The sequence below is a fragment of the Lates calcarifer genome, linkage group LG5 (genome assembly GCF_001640805.2).
Source record: "Lates calcarifer isolate ASB-BC8 linkage group LG5, TLL_Latcal_v3, whole genome shotgun sequence".
NCBI classification, from domain to species: domain Eukaryota; kingdom Metazoa; phylum Chordata; class Actinopteri; family Centropomidae; genus Lates; species Lates calcarifer.
Window position 1 is genome coordinate 412,045 of NC_066837.1, and position 19,839 is coordinate 431,883.

General features: G+C 44.0%; 1 protein-coding gene across 3 annotated transcripts; it reads right to left on the reverse strand.

Moving 5' to 3' along the window:
* Positions 1 to 76: 76 nt before the first annotated feature.
* On the reverse strand, positions 77 to 19,110 carry LOC108882271 (sodium/calcium exchanger 1). 3 transcript variants are annotated; one of them, XM_018674684.2, is made up of 10 exons: positions 16,568 to 16,806; positions 13,510 to 15,338; positions 7,280 to 7,386; positions 5,395 to 5,415; positions 5,283 to 5,300; positions 3,325 to 3,393; positions 2,939 to 3,066; positions 2,489 to 2,588; positions 1,988 to 2,260; positions 77 to 1,856 (listed from the first exon to the last, which is right to left on the reverse strand). In XM_018674684.2, exons 2-10 carry the CDS (start codon positions 15,312 to 15,314, stop codon positions 1,480 to 1,482), a joined length of 2,898 nt encoding a protein of 965 aa, XP_018530200.1. In that variant the 5' UTR covers positions 15,315 to 15,338; positions 16,568 to 16,806; the 3' UTR covers positions 77 to 1,479. The 3 variants fall into 3 exon arrangements, with proteins under 3 accessions (XP_018530200.1, XP_018530202.1, XP_050926893.1); XM_018674686.2 differs by lacking the exons at positions 5,395 to 5,415; positions 7,280 to 7,386; positions 16,568 to 16,806 and adding exons at positions 6,476 to 6,579; positions 19,012 to 19,110; XM_051070936.1 differs by lacking the exons at positions 5,395 to 5,415; positions 7,280 to 7,386 and adding an exon at positions 6,476 to 6,579.
* Positions 19,111 to 19,839: the final 729 nt, after the last annotated feature.

Below are 19,839 nucleotides of genomic sequence, written 5' to 3' on the forward strand. Positions count from 1 at the left end.
TAAAGTCTCTTTGTCTCACGACTGTTTCTGTCACATTAAAGTGAAACGTTAAACAAGAGCAAAGACGACGTGTCACTCACTGAACTTTAATATTTGAAGGAAAGACACTGCATTCTGTAGTCAGATAATAAGCAGCAGCTCCTGTGTTTACATCGGCCAATGGGCCGACAGCTGCTGTTTCCGAATAACCAATCACATCACAGTATAGTGAATCGTCTCTGCTTCTCAGTGTTCTTCGAGGTTATATATGCGCTCACACACTCACACACAAACATACACATAAATATATTTTCTCAAACATTGAAATTCACTGCTGCAGCAGCTCAGGTCTCTGTTTTAAAGAGTTCATGTGTCTGTACAGCAAAAACCTTTAAACCTCCTACGCTGCTTCACTTCATTTACTTTTTAAAATTAACTATATTTCAAACTCAGTGCAGATATTCATGTAGGTGCAACACAGTTGCCTTTGACCTGCAGGTTTCAGAAGTCTACAGCTTCAGCTGCCTCCTTCATCACCATGGCTGTTGGTGGTCATTACTGTGGTTGTGGTTTCAAAGTCCATGCACTTCAAAATTAAAAAGGTTTATGTTATACACAGCTTAAAGGTACAGGTGAGGGAGTTATGATGCAGGTAAATGTCTTTAAATGTCCAGGAGGTATGTGAGTTCACCAGCTGTCAGCAGCCAGAGAAAAGTCCAATATGTTACTTAACAGAGTCAAAAAGAAGGTTCGGGAGTTTCAAGGTTTCCCCAAGAATCTTTAGAGATCCACCCAGACTCTTAAAAGTCTGTAGAATCCTTCAGGGACCTTTGGGACCTTTAGAGACCCATCAAAGATGTTCTGAACCTTTTAAAGAACCTAAGAGAACTACACAGTACAATAGATATTAATTAAAACATTTAGCCAAAATATTCAGATAACTGTTAGAACTGTTCTATGTCCATCAGGAATTAATAAGAGACAGGAACCTGCTGGAAGCTTTAGAAATCCATCAACAGTCAGGAAGCTGTTTTAACTATTGGACATCCATCCAATCTTTCAGACAAATAAAAGAAATTATAGGAACCTGACAGAAATGAAATGGACCTATCAGAACCTTTAGAGATTCTCCAAGAACCTGTAGAATCCTTCAAAAACCTTTACCAACCCATCAAAGATGTTTTCAACCTGTTTCTTTAAAGAGCATAAAAGACCATACAGAGTCCATCAGAATATGCATTAGTCTGTGTTTATAAATGTCAGATCAGCAAAAAAAACCTTGTAGAACTATTGAAGAGTTCACAATTTCAGAAACCTGTAATGAAGGTAGAGTTCCTCTAGAACCTCAAGGAATCCACCAACCTTTACACATCTACTGAACCTCTAGAAATTACAGGAACCTGTCACAATATGCAGGAACCTTTTGGATCCTTTGGAAATCCATCAGAACTGTTCATCAGTTCCATTAGAACCTTTTGGAATCCGTCAGACGCAGGACGTTTAGAAGCCCTTTACATGGCAGTAGGCTTCCAGTGAGGAGAAGACGATGTACATCAACCACAGGCTGAAGAACAAACAGGTGGTGAGGATCTTGGGGATCCGGGGTCCGCCGAGCTCCCCGCCAATCTCGGGCCGCCGGCGGTAGATGAGGACAGCGATACAGATGAAGGCGAAGATGGTGAAGAGTGTGACAGAGAAAGCCAGCGTGCCCGGGTCCACCCTGAACTCCTGGCCTTTGGAGTAGTGGTAGATAGCAGCGATGGACCAGGCCACACCGATACCCAGGAAGACATTGACAGCGTTGCTTCCAGTCACGTTGCCAATGGATGCGTCGGCATATTGGTCCTGGATGGCTGCTACTTTACTGGCAAAGGTATCTGAAGGAGAGAGAAAGTAGAGGTGAAACTGCAAAACAGCTGATAAAATGTCTTACCTATACCTACATGAAAGCATAAATGCAGTGTGTGGTCTTTAAGTCTCTGTAAGGAGAGTGGGGTTTGAGTCAGACCTGGTACAGAGGTGCCCAGAGCTACAAACACCACGGCAGTGACGGAGTCTTTGAGGCCGACGGTGCAGCCAAAGTGAGACGCGAGGTCACCGATTACCGCCGTCAGGAGACCAATGACAGAGATGGAGACGACAAAGCAGGCCCAGCCGTTCCAGTAGTCGGTGGGAGGAACGAAGGCAAACAGAAGCTTCCAGAAGACAGTGAGGAAGTGCATGACGTAGTCAAAACAGGACGGCAGCTTCTCCTGACCACAGTCATCATCATCATCGTCACCTGAAGAGGAGAGGGATGAAGAGTCAGCACTGAGGCATATTTAAAGCTTGGTTGGGTTTCATGTCTAAAGACTTCACACTTTAACTTTCGTGTGAGTTGATAAAGGAGCCTGTTTTCCTTGCCCATCCTTTACCTGTTCTCACCTGTACAACCCTCAGAACTACAAGTTGAAACAGGAAAGCAGAAACCCTTTCAAAGTAAAAGGCTCAGGACAGCTGGAGTTCATACCAGAGCTGACTGTGATGGCCTCCACAAACTGTTCCCTCCAGCTGTTCGTCCCGATCAGCAGAGCCAGGTTGGTCTTCTTGATGAGTTTATCCACAGTGCTCTGAACGACAGAAGGAGGTTAATGTGGATTATTCTTGGTCACGACCACTAACTTTCCCAGAGTAATAGTCAAGAAAAATTGAGGTTTTTACAAATCAACCATACAAAATGTTGATCAGTGAGTCCCTCCACACAGAGCCAGGCTGTTTCTCTCTGTCTCCAGTCTTTATGCTAAGCTAAGCTAACCAGCTGTTGCTTCTGACCACAGAGCTCCTGACATGTTGATTTATTGGTCTGATTAGATGTTCATCCTCTGATCCCGTCTACCTGATGATGTTAATCTTACTTGATTGTTTCTAAAATTGCTCTGATGTTATGGAGGACTCTGATGATGAAGAGAAAATGATCCACCTTGAACTCATACGACTCCTCGACGATGACCTCTAGTTTGACGTGTTCACCTAGCATCGGTCTGCCCATCTCTGCGATCCGCCTCTCCTCCTCCTCCTTCTTGGTCAAAACCTCCTCACCCCCCTCCTCTGAGAGAGAGAGAGAGAGAGAGAGAGAGAGAGAGAGAGAGAGAGAGAGAGAGAGAGAGGGAGAGAGACAAATGATGAATAGAAAGACAGAGGGGTGGACCGACAGATGGACACATGGATGGAGGGATGAACAGATGAATGAACAGATGAGCAGACTGACTGATAGGTGGAGAGATGAAGGACAGAAAGATGAATGATACAGACAGACGACAGACAGATAAATGATGGATGGACAGACAGACAGACAGGAGGATGTACCTGCGATGTTGATGATGGAGGAGGGGGTGGGATGATCCCGTCCCTGGACCTTCCTGTAGACGTCTTTACCTGAGCAGGTGAACAGGTGAACAGAAACTAATTCTACTGAAAACACCTGAAGCATCACAGTTAGAGCCTTATCAGAACCAGTGGATGAGTTGAGTCTGTCGTGACAGTTTCTGATTGGACGGAGGAACAGCAGTGAGTCTTTAACTTCAGGTGATGAAGGTGAATCACATGTGTGATCTGACGTTATCATATGAGCTGCTGTGTTTTCAGATCTCTGCAGGAGTCGTGTGTCACACTGTGATAATTAACCTCAACACACTCAGTGACTCTGTCTGAACTCTCTCCCTGTGCCTTATAAAGTCCACAGTATTTACTCTGATCCAGTTTCTATCACACAGCGAACACATGAGGGAGGGGGAGGTTTCAGATACAGCCCCAGCAGGTGAGGAGGTCAGAGGTCGAGTCGAGCAGTGGACAGATGAAGCATCATCACAGCGCAGGGTCAGAGGTCAGCTGTGAGCCGGTGTTAAAGCCAAACCAGCAACAACTTCCTGTTTCCATAAACAGGTTGTTACACAAACAATCCTGAGACACATGGGTTTGTTTTAACGGTGACCCACAGACACACTGATCATTGATCATTGATCACTGATCACTGATCAGCTAACACATACACACTGGTTTCTGATCCTGGTTCTGGTTGAGGTGTTAATGTATGTTTCCACTGCTTTTACACAAACCAGACTCTGAAGTGACAGAAAACTAATAAACAACTTCACATCAGTTTCATCTGCTGTGTTTTAATCCAGTTTAGTGGTTTCAGTGTGGAGCCTCCAGGGTCAGATGGTAGAATAAAGACTGGAATTGAAATCTGGACTGAGTTACTATATAAGAGAGAAAATGAGCTTATCAATAACTGATTATTCATCACACTTTAAACAGATACTTTGGTATTTCTGTGGTTTGAATTCAACTCTTTGAAATTCTCATGAGTCAATTTCAAAAACTTTATTTGGATGGTAGTTACATAAAGATTCCATCTGAAAATACAAAGGGAAATAAAGTTTTTTTTAAACAACACCTGAGTTTATCAGAGCGGAGTTCAGACAGATGGTTTTAGTTTTTAATAAATGAAAACACAGATTTAAACCTGGGAACCATCAGAGGTTCTCACTGAGGAAACACTGAAGGTTCCTTCATGAAGCTTTCATTAAGACTCAATGGACTCTTACTGCTCCTCCAGAACCTTCTACCACACACTGGTTCTCTGAGTGTAAAGAAGGAACACTGAGGTTCCTAGGAGAACCCTGACAGATGTTCGGATCAGTTTACATCTGTATTATGTCTCAGGCTGGACATGAAACCACACACAGGTTCTCATTTAACAAACTGGTGGAGTCTTATTGTTGCAGCAGTTGTAGAATAAGGATATCATGATGTTGAATAAAGAGCCAATATGCTGCTGATGTGCATGCTAATGCTGGTTAATGGTGAATATGCAGTGTGACATAAAGAGTTATGATGTGATGTGTTGGAGCTTCTGTCTCTTTAATTCTCAGTCTGACGAACTGACTCAACAGACTGGATTTAACTCTGCTGTTTGACAAACTCACTGATTTAATATCAGCTGAGTTCAGCTGACAGAACCTGAAATGAGGTTTTGATGCAGAGAGTTTGCCCTGACAGGACGTTGTGATATCTGCCGGGTCTTTGTGTCTCCACAGAGCGATAAATGAGAGGTTGGACTGTGACGTGACGCTGCTGCGTCTCTGTTATCAGCTGTTGCTTTAAGAGTCGAAATCTCTTGAAGCAAACGCTTCACCACTGAGAGGCGCCTTACCATACAGCTGTTTGTCTATTAGGAAATCATACAAAAGAGTGAATTAACTCAGATCAACAGTAAACATTCATGTTTAACATAATTAAAAACAGTGTTTGGGTTCACCCACCTGTTCTGATGAATCCACCTGAAAGATTAGAGAAGAAGAGGTTAAAACCTGTGATGATGAAGCTGCTGAAAAACAGTGTTCAGGACAGAGAGGGAAAAGCTGAGCAGCTTACCGACTTCCTGCAGCAACACAGCTGAAGAGAGGAAACAGACAAGAAGGAAGTCAGAGAGACAACTACTACCGTCCAGACCTGTCCACACTGATGGACAGGTCAGTCCACACTGATGGACAGGTCTGTCCCAGGACTGTCAGAGACTACGTCCACAGAAACCTGATCCTGTCTGTCAGCTCACTGTTAGTTCACTGTGAATCCTGGTTCAGTGTCAGTTCAATTCAAACGGTGATTAATGCAGACACACACAGACAGACAGGGATGGACAGACAGGCCATAACACTACAGGGGACAGTACACCTGTACTCACCTGTACTCACCTGTCTGAACCAACTCAGACCTTCTCTAACCTGCTCTGACCTGACCAAACCTTTCCTGACCTGTCATCACGAGTCCATCCAATCCAGCCTCTCCAAACATGTCCACCTGTCCAGGTTTAACGTGCTCTGTCCGAACCTGTCCAGTCCTGTTTGAAGCTGACCTCACCTGTCTTCAACCTGGTCTCACCTGTCCGAACATGTCTCACCTGTACCATCAGATACCAACCAGTCAAAAACAGACCAGTTCTGTCCTAACCCATCCAGACCTGATCTGACCAGTGCTGACGTGTCCTTACCTGGACCTCTACAAGCCAGGAGGATAATTACTCCATTACTATATTACTCTATTACAGAGGAGCATGGACCGAGGATCTGTCTGTCTGTGCTTTACAGTGATGAATCTATTTTACTTTATAATTCTCTGTGTTTTATTCTGATAGAATAAAAAGATTCTTAAAGATTTGTTTTTTGATGTGGACTGAGACAAACCCACTGTCCTCGTCTGTCCCACCTGGTCCTGACCACCTGTCCTCATCTGTCCTAACTCAGTGTCTCAGCCTCTCCGTAAAGGTTCCTCTTAAAGCTGCAACCAATCACAGCTGATTATAAACCCCTCAGTAATAAATCTGACCAACAGTGAAGGAGGAGGCAACAGAGCGACAGCAGCACGAATAAACTGAACAAAAGAAGGCAAAGAGTGCCTGTAGGTAGATGAAGGAAAGGTCAAAGGTCACCAGAGAGGTCAAGGTGCCTCTTCACACCTGTCCATCTCCTCCTGTTCCAATACGGCTCCTGCAGCTCTATGTAGAAGCTGGCCTGCTTATCGTACTCTTCATGGTCAACTATTCTAACAGATATGGTCTTCCTGCAAACGACAGGGGGGGGGGGGGGGTGGTCAGAGGTCAGAGGTCATGCATTAGTTCACCAACAAACATTCAAACACACGTCACATTCAGTTGGACTCGTTAGAGTGTCTGAGTCGCCAGGCCAACACCGATGTAACGAGGGGATGAGGAGGAGATGACCTCACCTGGCCTCACCTGGTCTCACCTGCAGGGGTCAAACTCTCTGAAGTTAAAGTCACAATGAAAGGAGCAGGGCTGATGAGAAGTTTACTGTAAATGTTCTACTGACAGTCACCGACATGACAGGTAAGATCTGCTGCCTTCTCTGAGGTAGAAGAAACTACGACTCCCAAGATGCATTTCAGTAAGAAACCTTCCACCCTGCAGTAACCTGATCAGAGTCACTACAGGACGTCTTATTTTAAGTCGCCATCTTGGCTACAAAGCAGAGGAAAGAGGACATGTCGCATAATACGAGAAAGTAAAACATTCATGTTTAAGTTAAGTGGGTGAAGCAGGTGGAGGATGTGATGTTGTGTTGTCGTCGTCACATGTTGCTTAGGTGTTTCCTGCAGCTCTGACGTTCATTCTGACTTTAACTGTCAGAGTCAGGTGATGTTTGTCCCTGCGAGGCCTTGAGGTGAGTTGGGGTTAACAGAGGTCAAAGGTCATTAGTGGTGTGGGCAGGGCTACAGCGGGACAGGAAGGCGACACCCCCACCTTTCCTCTCACTCATCTCCAGCAGCCGTGGCTCTCCGATCTCTAGGAAGAAGTTCTTGTTTTTCTCATATTCTTCATCATCGACTATATTGATCTGAATAGTTTTACTGAAACAGAAGCAGAGAGAGAGGTTGCAGAGAGAGAAGTGCAGACGTCTGAGAAAACAAGGTGATAGAAGATGTTAGAGAAAACATTTAGAAAACGTTTCCTGAACAAATGAAATGTGATGACTGAAGAAGCAGAGAGACATCGATCTGCTCCTGAAACATCGAGCTCATTAACACTGAACCAACAATCTGCTCACGTTACATAATCATGGAGATGAGGATGGTCTCATTAATCTGATATCTGCAGTGTATGAGGTGCCATCAGGTCACATGACCTCCTCCTGACTGTGACACCTGATTCACAGCTGCAGGTGATGATCAGAGGTTTGACTCGTTTGTTCGAGTCACTGATGAAACCTGATGACACAGGATGACACTGCCTCCAAGTGTTGGAGGCGTCAGTCAGCTGCAGGCTACGGCAGCCCTGATTGGACAGATCCACAGTGTGTGTGTGTGTGTGTGTGTGTGTGTGTGTGTGTGTGTGTGTGTGTGTGCCAGCAGCGTGGAAACTGAAAATCGCCTTCATCCATCTCCATGTTTATTTGATAGGAGCAGATTGTTGGTGTGATTCCAGACGTTTCCTCTCGGATCTCACTGTCTCAGAAAAGTTTGTGCTCAGGTACAAAATGTCCAGACGAAGATGAACATCATCCAGAGATGAAGGAACCATTAAATGACATTATTCTAATAAAGATGATGATGAATGAAGATGATGAAGATGTATTTAGTGCTGAATGGATCCTGACAGAGACAGAACGAGCTGCTGCTCGGCCCTGAACATCCAAACATCCTGATTAAAGAGATGAACATCAGCATCAGAGCCGCAGGAAACCCAAACATATTCACTGTGTTGGTGCCCATCAGGACACAGCAAAAATTTTCCTTATGTTTTACAGTAAATAACAAAAATCTAAAATCTATCCAGAGAACAGAGTGAGAAATAAGAAATGACCTGGAGATGATAAAAGTATTTAAATCAAAATGTAAGACAATTATTAACAATAACTGCACCAAACTGAAGCAGTCTCTGCATAGCCCACAGGCTAACAAGCCCACAGGCTAACAAGCTAACAGGCCAAAGAAACAGATCTGGTGAGGTTGTGTTCATCAGTTTGTTCAGGTTGGTAGCTGCAGGAAGTCCTGAGGGGTGAACATGTCAGTCACTACCTGCACTCATTAAAGATCCTCAGGTGTCCTCAGGTGAGTTTTTAACACTAAGGCTCTGGCACTGATTCATACATGTAAAATGTGAGAAGGTGGAAGCTTTTGTCTCATTGGACGAGCTGTTTCATGGACGCAGTATAAACCAGTGCAGACTGGTTCCCGTCAGCGCTAATTGAGATGTGAGGGACTGTGACCTGACGATGACGGACAGGTGCTTCACTCTTGTGTCAGCACCAAAGAGACACAATCCTCACTAACTGTCAAACATGGAAACAGAGCAGAGCAGAGTTCAGAGGACAAAGCTCAGCTACAGGAAACAACAGCAGCATTTTCTAGTTTGGATAATTCACAGAATAAACAGATAACAGCTCTGATCCGGGTTATGGTTTTATGGAGGACAGCTGTTGACACAAAAGCAAAACTAGGAGCTGAAAGAGGCTGAAAGGCTCATGTGAGGACAGTTCACAACCAGCAGAGACACTGCCTACGACACATTTGATTTAATGTTAATATAAAAATCCACTGATTTGTGGAGCTGCAGGCACAGTACATCAGTAAGTCTGCTTATTATCTCTGTGGTTTTACAAGAGGCCGATCAGTTTTCAGTGGAGGGAAACAGACAGTGTGTGGAGGTTGGAGATGTGGCCGGCAGCCAGCGACGACCTCCCCTGTCGTTTGGCTCTGAGAGGAACAGGCTGAAGCTTTATGGGCCGATCCTGCGACGATGAGCAGGATCCTGCTGCTGCTGAACACAGGCTGCCCTAATAAGGAAGAGAGCTGCATGATGTTTATCTGCCCAACACAGCAGGACCTGTGCCAGTTTGGACTAACAGTACGACAGGAGACATGTGAAACACCGAGCTGGAAATCCACACACACTCACCGAGGAATGGCTTGGGAAGAGACGGAAGACAGAAACACAAACTAATCTCTGCACAACAACCAGTGCACAGCAGGAACAGATGAAAGGAGCAGGGCACTGATGCCTGTCACTACTGTGGCAACACAAAAAACACTAAGGCCCCAAAACTCTGGATCCTACAATTCCCACAATGCAACTGTACAGAATCTTTCATTGGAGCCTCTCACACTTTCAGCCTCTCCACAACTGATCCACCTGAACAGGTGAGATCCTAATCTGGATCTCCGGTCTCTTTACAGGAATTTTAATAATAATAATTTTTAAAAAAAAACCGAGAGTCAGCCACGCTAACACCTGCAAGACACAGCACTTTAAGCTCAATGCTAAAAGCTAACATGCTGATTTTTAACAGTGTAGTTAAGCGTGTTAGCATGCTAACATTAGCAAATTATCAGGAAACACAGCGTCCAGCTGAGGCTGATGTGAGCATCATTAGTTCTGCAGGTGTTTGTCATAAACCAAAGAACTGGACAAATATAAATGTGACCTGATGTTGGCGCTAGAGGAAAAGTCAGAGGATCAGCAGAGTTATTACAGTTCATCCTGAGGAGATCATGAATGTCTGAACAATCCAACAGATGTCGAGATGTTTCTGTCTGGGCCAAAGTGGTCCGACACAGAGCCATGACGCTAACACGACTGAAGTTCTGTTGTTATGAAACTATGATTGCAGTTCAGGAGTCCTGAGGACGGGAGGACTTGGAACAGCAGCTCAGCTTGGCTCTGGTGATTTACACTGAACCTGAGCCTGTGGTGAAATGAACCAACCTGATTTAAACTATAATTTAGCCAAACTTGTGGCTGACTGATGAGGTGACAAAAACATGTTTATATTTGACCAAGTAAGGAATCTATTATTAGTATTAGTAAGTAAAAAGTTATGTCCATCCCTAAGTAAAATACACACTGTGCTTTCAGTCTGACTCTGACTTACTGTAAAAACAAAACAAAAATGTTTCTGTGTTTTAATAAACTTTAACAAACTTCTGTCAGGACAGAGGAACCAGCAGTCAGATAGTGTCTGTGTTTGTCTGTCTGTGTGAAAAAGCTTCTGTCAAATTAAAGAAATAGAATAAAACTGTTCCTGTCAGTCTCAGCAGCAGCAGATACAGATGAAGAGAGAGGACAGACAGACAGGCAGGCAGGCAGACAGACAGACAGACAGACAGACAGACAGACACATCTCCTGACTGAACCTGAGACAAATTAATCTGAGCTTAAAGCTCTGAATCTCTGAAAACATCAGAGAACATTTCCAGGTGTCATTTGGATAAACTGATTTATATAAAACATCTTTGGGTTGGACTCAAAATCTCCACTACAGCTGCTGGTATGGAGCACAGTGCATTCTGGGACACAACTGATCACACTGATCGCACTGATCAAGACAGTTCTACATTTCACTAATGAACCAGTCAGATGATGATTGATTTTACATTTAACCCACCACTGTGTGTTTGTGTTTGTTTCTCAGACTCTCTCACATCAAACACGCTGTGGTTTTTCATCAAGGTAACGACAAACACCTGCATCTGTTAGCTCCGACCAATCAGATGTGTCAATGGTGGAAGTTAATCTAATGTGCTGAGTGTGAACCTGTGTAAACACTGAAACCTGATCAGACTCAAATACTCTGGTCCACATGAACAGCAGCAGTGTGAAGCTCCTGTCACACAGAGAGCAGCTCTGTTCACACCAACTAACTGATTAATCAATTAGTCAATCAATAAAAAATTGATAACAACAAATCTGATAATTGATTCACTGAGTCTTTTTTTATATTAGAATATTAGTTTTCCAGTTTTCTGTCTATCGATTAGTAAAGACAGTAACTGACAGATGTAGTGATAATACTTCACAGTTGTTCTGTGATGGAATAAAATAAGGTTTTCAGTCCGTTCATCACTGACAGAGAAAATAACAACTATTCAATAAAACACAAATGTTTAAATCTGGACTTTGACTCAGGGTCATCCTGGACCTGGATCACATGGAGGACCTGATGTGGTTAATATTCTACTCTTGTGGTTCTGATTTCACAATTGTGTGATTAATTAAATCATGTAGAAACTGGGGGTTGGTTGGTGATCCAGCCTTCATCCACCACACTCAGATCAACCAGGGTATGAAACAACACAGCTCAACAGCACAGACTGAATCTTCCTGAACAATCGACACCTGTGAAACAGGTTCAACACAAACTGAACATGGAGGAGGATTTACTCCAGGACTGTTGGATCAGACTGATGAAGTCTGAGCAAGGTGTTCCTAATAAACTGAACAGTGGCCAAAGAAACGACTGCATCACATTTTTAAGAAAGCAGCTCTGTGTCTGAGGCCTGTCTCTGTCTGATCAACCCATCACCAGTTGGATCCCTGAGGCTGGTGGTTTTGTCAGAGCCTCAGGGACTTTGGGTCAGTTTCAGATGCTGGTTTCATGTGTGTTGGAGCAGCAGATGGTGTCTCTGCCTCCTCGGTCTGACCTCAGGCCTCATCCTGCTGCCTGAGAGGACGTCCAGCCACCAGAGACACTGACACTCCAGCTCAGTCCACTCAGCAAATCACCACAAACGCAGTTGGACTTTATGAGAACTGAGGACAACTGTAATGTACAAATGTGCAGTAAATAGTGATATTAATATTAACAGATCAGTATCAGTCCACTGCATCAAACAGTAACTCTTAGTAAGCAGCTGATAAGTTGATCGGTCTATATAAGGCTCTCCCAGCAGCTCATCCTGAGGAAATGTAGGGCAGCGTCCTCATTAATAAACTGAAACAAAGAACGAGCGTGGCACCTTTTCCATTTCAAGACGCCGTCTTCCTCCTTCACAGCCAGCAGCCGTGTTTATGCTCTGGAAATAAATGTGTTGCATTACATTCCTGCTACCCACAGACATGGAAAGAGTCTATGAGGAGCTATGTGAGGCATGTAAACCTGAAGCTGGCAGTCACATGACTGTGTGGGGGGGTGGAGCTACTGCAGGACCAGGAATAGAAACTCTTTTCTTTTAATAAACCTCTGTTCAATATCTCACAACCTGCTGGATGTTCTGTGGTGAACCAACCGTTGGCATCAAACATCAGGGGTCATATCACAGAAATTCTCTGACCTACAGATCATCTCTTACCTGTGTGGTAACCATGGCAACCAGGGATATGACCTGAACCAGGTGAACAGTTCCTAAGTAACATCTCCTAACGTTAGGAGCAGTGTTAGTAGATACAGGTTAGTGTTAAGGATTTCCTAACCTGAGATAAGAGAGGATTCATAAAGTTAGTTAGGATCTGACAAATCTTATCCCAAGACTAAAGAAGTTTCTGTGAAACAGCCCCTGATTCTTTGTCCTGTTTTTAGATTGTTCCTGATTTAAACTATAATTTAGCCAAACTTGTGACTGACTGATGAGGTGACAAAAACATATTTATATTTGACCAAGTAAGGAATCTAATAACAGTACAGTTTTGGTATTAGTAAGTAAAAAGTTATGTCCATCCCTAAGTAAAATACACACTGTGCTTTCAATCTGACTCTGACTTACTGTAAAAACAAAACAAAAATGTTTCTGTGTTTTAATAAACTTCTGTCAGGACAGAGGAACCAGCAGTCAGATAGTGTCTGTGTTTGTCTGTCTGTGTGAAAAAGCTTCTGTTAAATTACAGAAAGAATAAAACTGTTCTTGTCAGTCTCAGCAGCAGATACAGATGAAGAGAGAGGACAGACAGACAGGCAGAGAGATGCATCATGGGAGAAAACAGCTCTTCAGACACAAAAATGATTGTCCATCACTGTTTACCAAACATCAGACATATCAACAGCAGCTCTAGATCCTTTTATCTACCAAGTTACACTTTGATATACTGAGAAAAAAACCTGCTTTTTTAACATCTAACAAAGACTCTCAATGCTTTGCAGAGAAATCAGGGAATGGTGCATCACCTCCACACACTTCAGTATTTTAATTTTCATGATTTGAACTTGAATCATTATTCAGCACGTCTCAGAAAACCTTCAAGTTAAGAAGATTTGTACTCACAGGATCTCATCGTTCTCGAACTCCAGGACTCCATGAGTGTCCTCAAAGTCCTCGCCGCCTCCTTTAGCTGTCCCCTCAATGGTTTTGTATGGCACCACCACAACACCACGAGCTCCTGAGGTCCGGACCACCTTCACCTCCATCACCCCAACGCTCTCACTCACGGTCACCACCGGTTCCTCAAACGTAAAGATCCCTGCATGGTCGTCATCGAAGATGGTGACAGTGGCTGTGCATGGCAGACCTAAACCTGCGAGGACGTCCACATGGTTTGCCTTGTGTGTTTCTGAGTCAGCACCCTCTGATATGACCTTCACATTGCTGAGGTGAACCAGGAAATGTTCGTCCTCCTCAAAAATATCATCATCAATAATGTCAATGCGGATTTCCTTTTCGGTCTCGCCTGGTTTGAACACAATAGTTCCTTCGGTGAACTGGTAGTCTGAGCCGGCGTTTGCGGTGCCATCTTCAGTCCGGTAATCCACAGAGACTGTGCTTGTTAGGTCTCCACCATGACGCACCACATTCAGAGCTACGCTGCCACAGTTCTCCAGACACTGGTAGGTACCAGGGTCAAAGAAAACCTTGGAGGAAAAATTGTTCACTGAAACCTCGGAGCAGATGTCGTGCTGGGTAGCTCTTTTGGCTTGGTCAGCCGCATGCTTCTTCAGGATGTTGCCTGCTCCCGTCATGATCCTGGTCGCCTGACAGCGGTAGAAAGCACGGCTCTTCTGTTGTTGGGATAAAACCTGATAATTAGCAAGTTCCATCAACTGCTCCATCTCCTTGTCTGGATGTTTCTGTTTCAGCTCCTTCAGGATCCTGGCCACCTCTCTGCGGGCCTCCTCCTCATCCAGCTCCCTCACATCAGAACCCATCTCTCCATCCATGAACTCCTCCCTGTGGGAGTTGAGCATTTTGCCGTCCATTTCGATGTCGACCTTTGAGGGCAGCTCTGGTTCTCCCTCGGTTTCGATGATCATTCCCTTCTGCTTCCCTGCTCTGTATCGTTTGTACATGTATTTGTAGAAAAGAAGTCTGCGGTCGGCCACATAGGCGAACCCAACACAAATGGGGAAGAAGAAGAGTGTGAGAAGCCCCTCCCATATCTCGACAACACCTGGAGAGAAGACGGCCAGGATCAGGTAAAGCCAGGTGTATGCAAAGACGCTCCAGGTGGCGGTGACAAAGAACACCCGGAGGTGCTTCACTTTTCTAGTCTCTCCTTCAGGAATGACGGACACACAAAGGCCGATGATGACAAACATGTTGAAGGCAGCACTTCCTACGATGGTGTTGGGGCCCAGCTCGCCGGCATTAAAGTTGTGACCACAAACCTCCACGACTGACAGGAGGATTTCTGGGGCGGAGGAACCGAGGGCCATCAGGGTCAGGTTGGACACTGTCTCGTTCCAGATTCGAACCGTTGTGGTGATCTTCTCCCCGTTTGGTTTCTTGATGGTAATCTGTCTCTCTTGGGAGGTGATGACCTCAATGGATGCCATGAAGCGGTCAGCAATGATGGAGACACCCAGGAACATGTACGCCAACCCCACAAAGTAAATGGTGGCTCTGGCGAGGCGGTCGGTGAAGGCCGGGTTGTCGGGCTTCCATACTGGCAGGATAACGCCCTCTATGCATTCGGTACTACCGCCACATTTGGTGTGGTTGCTGTCTGTCCTGTTGGACTTGAGTGTCACAGCAGAACCTCCTGCTGCTGGATTCAGAAGTTCAGGTGAGACGATAGTCAACAAGAAAAGCAGCTGATAGGTGGAGAACAGGGATGAGGTCCTGCCTTGGTGCATGATGATGGCTGAGCTCCGTTAAACCTGCAAGACACAGAGGGAGACTTCAGGACTTTGCTTTCTTCCAGGAATACTTCAAGATGTTCAAGTCTTCATTACACAATTTATTTTCTCTTAGAAAACTTCCTAGAGGGAAAAAATATTTGATATCATATTAGCACAAATCTACAGTAAGACACTCCTTTATTTTAACTTTCAGATTATCCCTACTGGGGAAGTTTTCCTTAGATACTGTTCAAAAATAAGACAGTCGTCATCACTGAAACACAAAAAACTCCCGTTATTCATATAAAATTAAGTTTATTTGGCACTGTCATCATAAAATTTGACCTGTTTGTGTCCAGAGGCCTGTTATCTCATGACCAGTCTGTGTATAAAAATATGTTGGGTCTCAGTCATTTGTAAATTGTGTTTGTGCCTCCGAGAAAAATGTTTTCTTGAAGTTAAAAGCAAACCTGTTCATATGAGTGATTCGTCATTGTCTCTTGAATCACAGACTGTAAAAAAAAACTCTAACTCTGACTGTAACATGCTCTCAGGATAGGCGAAAGTTCTTTATGGTGATTTTTTTCACACTGTCTCTAAAAACATAACCAGTAATTACAGATGATTTCTCATAACTAGTTTTCTCATTGTGTTTAGAGATCCTGATTAGGTCTTTAGTTGAGTTGAACAAAGAAAATTGTGATAATCAATATAATCAATCATAAAACCTGTCAGAGTTTCTTTAGTTTGACAGTTTTCTGTTTCATATCAGTGAAGTTAATCAGAAACATGATCAGTTTGTAAAATCACCTCAGGCTCTTTGGATAAGATGTTATCCATCACTGGTTCCCTAACTGAAAGATAATCAATAGGATGTTGAAGCAAATCAACATTAATCTACGATCATTATGTTAATTATGTGTTCAGGGAGGATTACTGTAGTTTTATTTGCTGTTATTTCCTCTGCTGTGAACTTCAATTTATCACATCAGAAATTCAGTTGACAAAAATATATTTTTAATTTGAGTCGTAATTTAAAACAACTTGTTCTCACATGACCTTTGAAGACAATAGACATGACTGCACCGTATAAACCTGTCACACTGTATCATTACATAATCTAATACCATAGCATCAAACCTTACAATAACACTGTTACTTATCAGACTGTATATAAAGCCCTTTATACAGAATATAGCACATTAGTGGATCTTGTACTGTCCTGCAGTATAAAACCAGACCCTGTGTGGTGAAAATTAGAAACTTACCGTCACTCAAACAGTTTCAGTGTCTGATAGAAAAAAATCAAATCATCCAAAGATTATTTTTAAAAATCAGAATCTCCACAAAGACACGAGCAAAGTTTTCATCCTGGAGCAGAAACACCAAAGAGCATCGATGATAAAACTTCTCTTCCAGTAAAATAATAAAAGCCTGTCAGATGATGAGGAGACGAGAAACAGAAACAGTCTGAACCACCACACTGCCGCCACCACCATCCAGCTCTGCCTCCTCCCTCCCTGTCTCTGCCTGTTAACACTTTCCCTCCACCTTCTCAATCCTCAGATACAGAATAAAGAAATGAATCACGACACAGGACTCCTCTGCACTCAACTAAACACAACCTGATTCACCGTCCTCCAACCAACAGAGCACACAAAACACAACCAGAGCTCTGAGTCAGATTCATCAAACTCTCTGCTTGTTTCATTCACAAAAACAACGGCAAGAGTAAAAAGGTCTTCACACCACAGAGCTTCGAGTGCTGCTGGTGACCAGAAACATCTCTATGTATCACCAGACTCCACTGACAAACAAGGATTTTACTGGGAGCTGCTGGAATACCACTGCCTCCATCTGTTAGTGTGTCTGTGTTGTACTTTTAAGATAAGATGAGAGAGTGACAAAAATAGAAAAAGAAAAGATAAAAGTAAAGATAAAAGATAAAAGTGCAATCAGCATTAAAAGTCTCTGTAATAAACAGAAATGTCCAAACACTCGGAGCTACTGTAACTAGCAGCCGACGTGACCGGCACCATCTTGCCTTTTACTTCAGTAAAGTATCTGATTAGTTCTTGCACCACTGAAAGTCACACAGTAACTCAAACACACTAACAGATGGAGGCAGTGGTATTCCAGCAGCTCCTGGTTAATCCCTGTTTTTGTCAATGGAGTCTGGTAGAGATATATAGAGATGTTTCTGGATCTTCCTCTTTAATAAAAAGCTCTGTCTCTGTAGGAATCCTATCATCATGCTGTCAGACACAATCTGAGTCAGTGACAGAAACAAGAACTGTAGTGGACGAACTTTGACGTTCTTTATCAATACTGCACCAATTCTGACTCTCTGATTCTGGTCCCTATCAATCATTTAGACCCAGAAACATGGAGATTTAAGTCTTCAGTGTGAAGCTGAACTAACCCGAACCTGTCTGCTGAGGACTCTCCTGAACGGTTTCCTGTGGACTCTGGAATTGATGAAGTGGATGTGATGGACCTGGTGTTAGAATGTGTGTGGGCCTGAGCTCATCCTGCTGTCTGTGCTTTGATATGCAGATCCAGAGGGTTAAAAATATCTGCACAGAGACGACAGAGAGGCTGAGAGTCCAAATCATAACACGATGAGAACGTGTTTCCTGCCTCCAAACCTCCCTCAGCTACAATAACCTGTGATCTGTCAGGAAGATGGCCGCCCACCCTGGTTCGAAGTTTCTTCCTGTTAAAAGGAACTTGTTCCTCTTCACTGTCGCCAGCGTTCAGCGTGGAGCTGCTCTGTGTGAAAACTCAGGATCTGATACATCAAATAAACCGAACTGACTCAGCAACAACACGACAACTGAAACACAATCAGCTGATCTTCAACCTGAGGTTCACACACGTCTGATCATTTTCAAACTGAACAGACTGAACATGAAGATCTTTAACTATGAAGACAGCAGCCGACCTGTCACATGACCTGTCACATGACCTGTCACATGACCTGTCAGAGGGTCACTGATGATCTGACAAACTGAAGGTTAATACACAGCAGCCATGTATGAGCTGATATAGCCACACACGCCACACTACTCCATTACATTACTATTACATTACTACTCCTACGCTCCAACGTGACTCTACAAAGACCACATGAACAAGAAAACACTGCCACAGTGATATATCACATTTTTCTGTTGTATTATGACAAATTAGACAAATGCTCAGCAACATTACACCCAGACAACAGAAACACACACGTCAGTGTAAAACCATCACAACACTGTCACACTGTAAAAACTAAAAGACAAGTAAAGATATTTCTTCAGAGTTCAAACTTTATCAAACTTTAAACGACGGTTCTGTAGAGTTCAGCAGAACTTTATCAGCTGCTGATGACTCACTGTTAGAAAAGTTTCTATTTTAAATGTTGAACATTTTTATTCTGAGTCTGACAAACTCGCAGTCAGATTCAGGCCAAACGGGCTGGTGTTTCTACAGTGATCTAACATTTCTACATCACCACAAACCTCCATTATCACATGTCCACTACATTATTTCACCACGATCACCAGAGGACGGCATCGTTCACTGTCAGACCACAACAGTCCTTCAACATCACAGCAGCATCTCAGATCACCTCCTCCACAGCTGGACCCTGAATGAAAAGCAGCTCCTGATCAACAGGTTTACTGTGAACTTGTCCTTTTTGGCCCTTCTCTGAGCCGGTACTCACCTCAGGTCCTGACACAGCAGCAGCAGCAGAAGGAGAGAGTGTGTTGAGGAGGGAGAGCTGCGTCCGATAACTGCTCTAAATTTAACAGAAACAGACATTGTTCTAAACATGGCAGCGTCACAGGCTGAGCGCTGCTTATCGTCCCTCTCCCAGCGGGCCATGGCCATACAAGGCCCTGCGGGGCCCGGGGCCATCCAGCAGCTCCTCGTCCCCACCGACACGTGGGGGAGATAACGGAGGACAGCTAACGGCGGCTCGGTGACGCCGATGGGCCACAACAGGCTGGAATGCTGGGATAAGTGCCCCCCACCCCCATTTGACATCTATACAACCTTCAGAGCAGCCATTTTCCACCCAGAGAAGGTGACATCTGGAGAACTGCAGACCCCCCAGCACAGGAAGTCTGTGAACACAGTGCCTTCAGTCAGGCCACAGAGAAACATGGTTCTGATTCTGATCATTGTCTTCACTCTGAGCTGTGACATTTAAAATCCCTCATGTTTATGTCTCTGTTCTCTGGGCTCACAGAGAGCTGATGAAGAAGGAACAGATCAGAAACATTGTTTGTCTCAGGTAAATAAAAAACACCTGTCGGACCTGCAGAGTGCAGCTCTGAGGACGGTCAGCAGCGATGCTGGTGTCCATCACTCACCTGGACATTAAATGAATAAACTCAGTTAAAACAACACATCAATGTACAACTGTACGTTTTAACTGAAACACCTCAGGAGGTTTCATTTCTCTGCACACGTGGTTTTATTTCCTGTCAGAGCAGATTCCTCAGTGTGACTGAAGAGATTTACCTTCAGCTGCTGATATAAACCTCCA

Excerpts from the sequence above, each read along its gene's own strand:
- LOC108882271 (XM_018674684.2), bottom strand. The coding sequence starts at position 15,314 with ATGCACCAAGGCAGGACCTCATCCCTGTTCTCCACCTATCAGCTGCTT. Across the intron at positions 7,387-13,509 it reads TTCGAGAACGATGAGATCCT|TAAAACTATTCAGATCAATA; the intron begins GTGAGTACAAAT and ends CTTCTGTTTCAG. Across the intron at positions 1,857-1,987 it reads TCTGGGCACCTCTGTACCAG|ATACCTTTGCCAGTAAAGTA; the intron begins GTCTGACTCAAA and ends TCTCTCCTTCAG.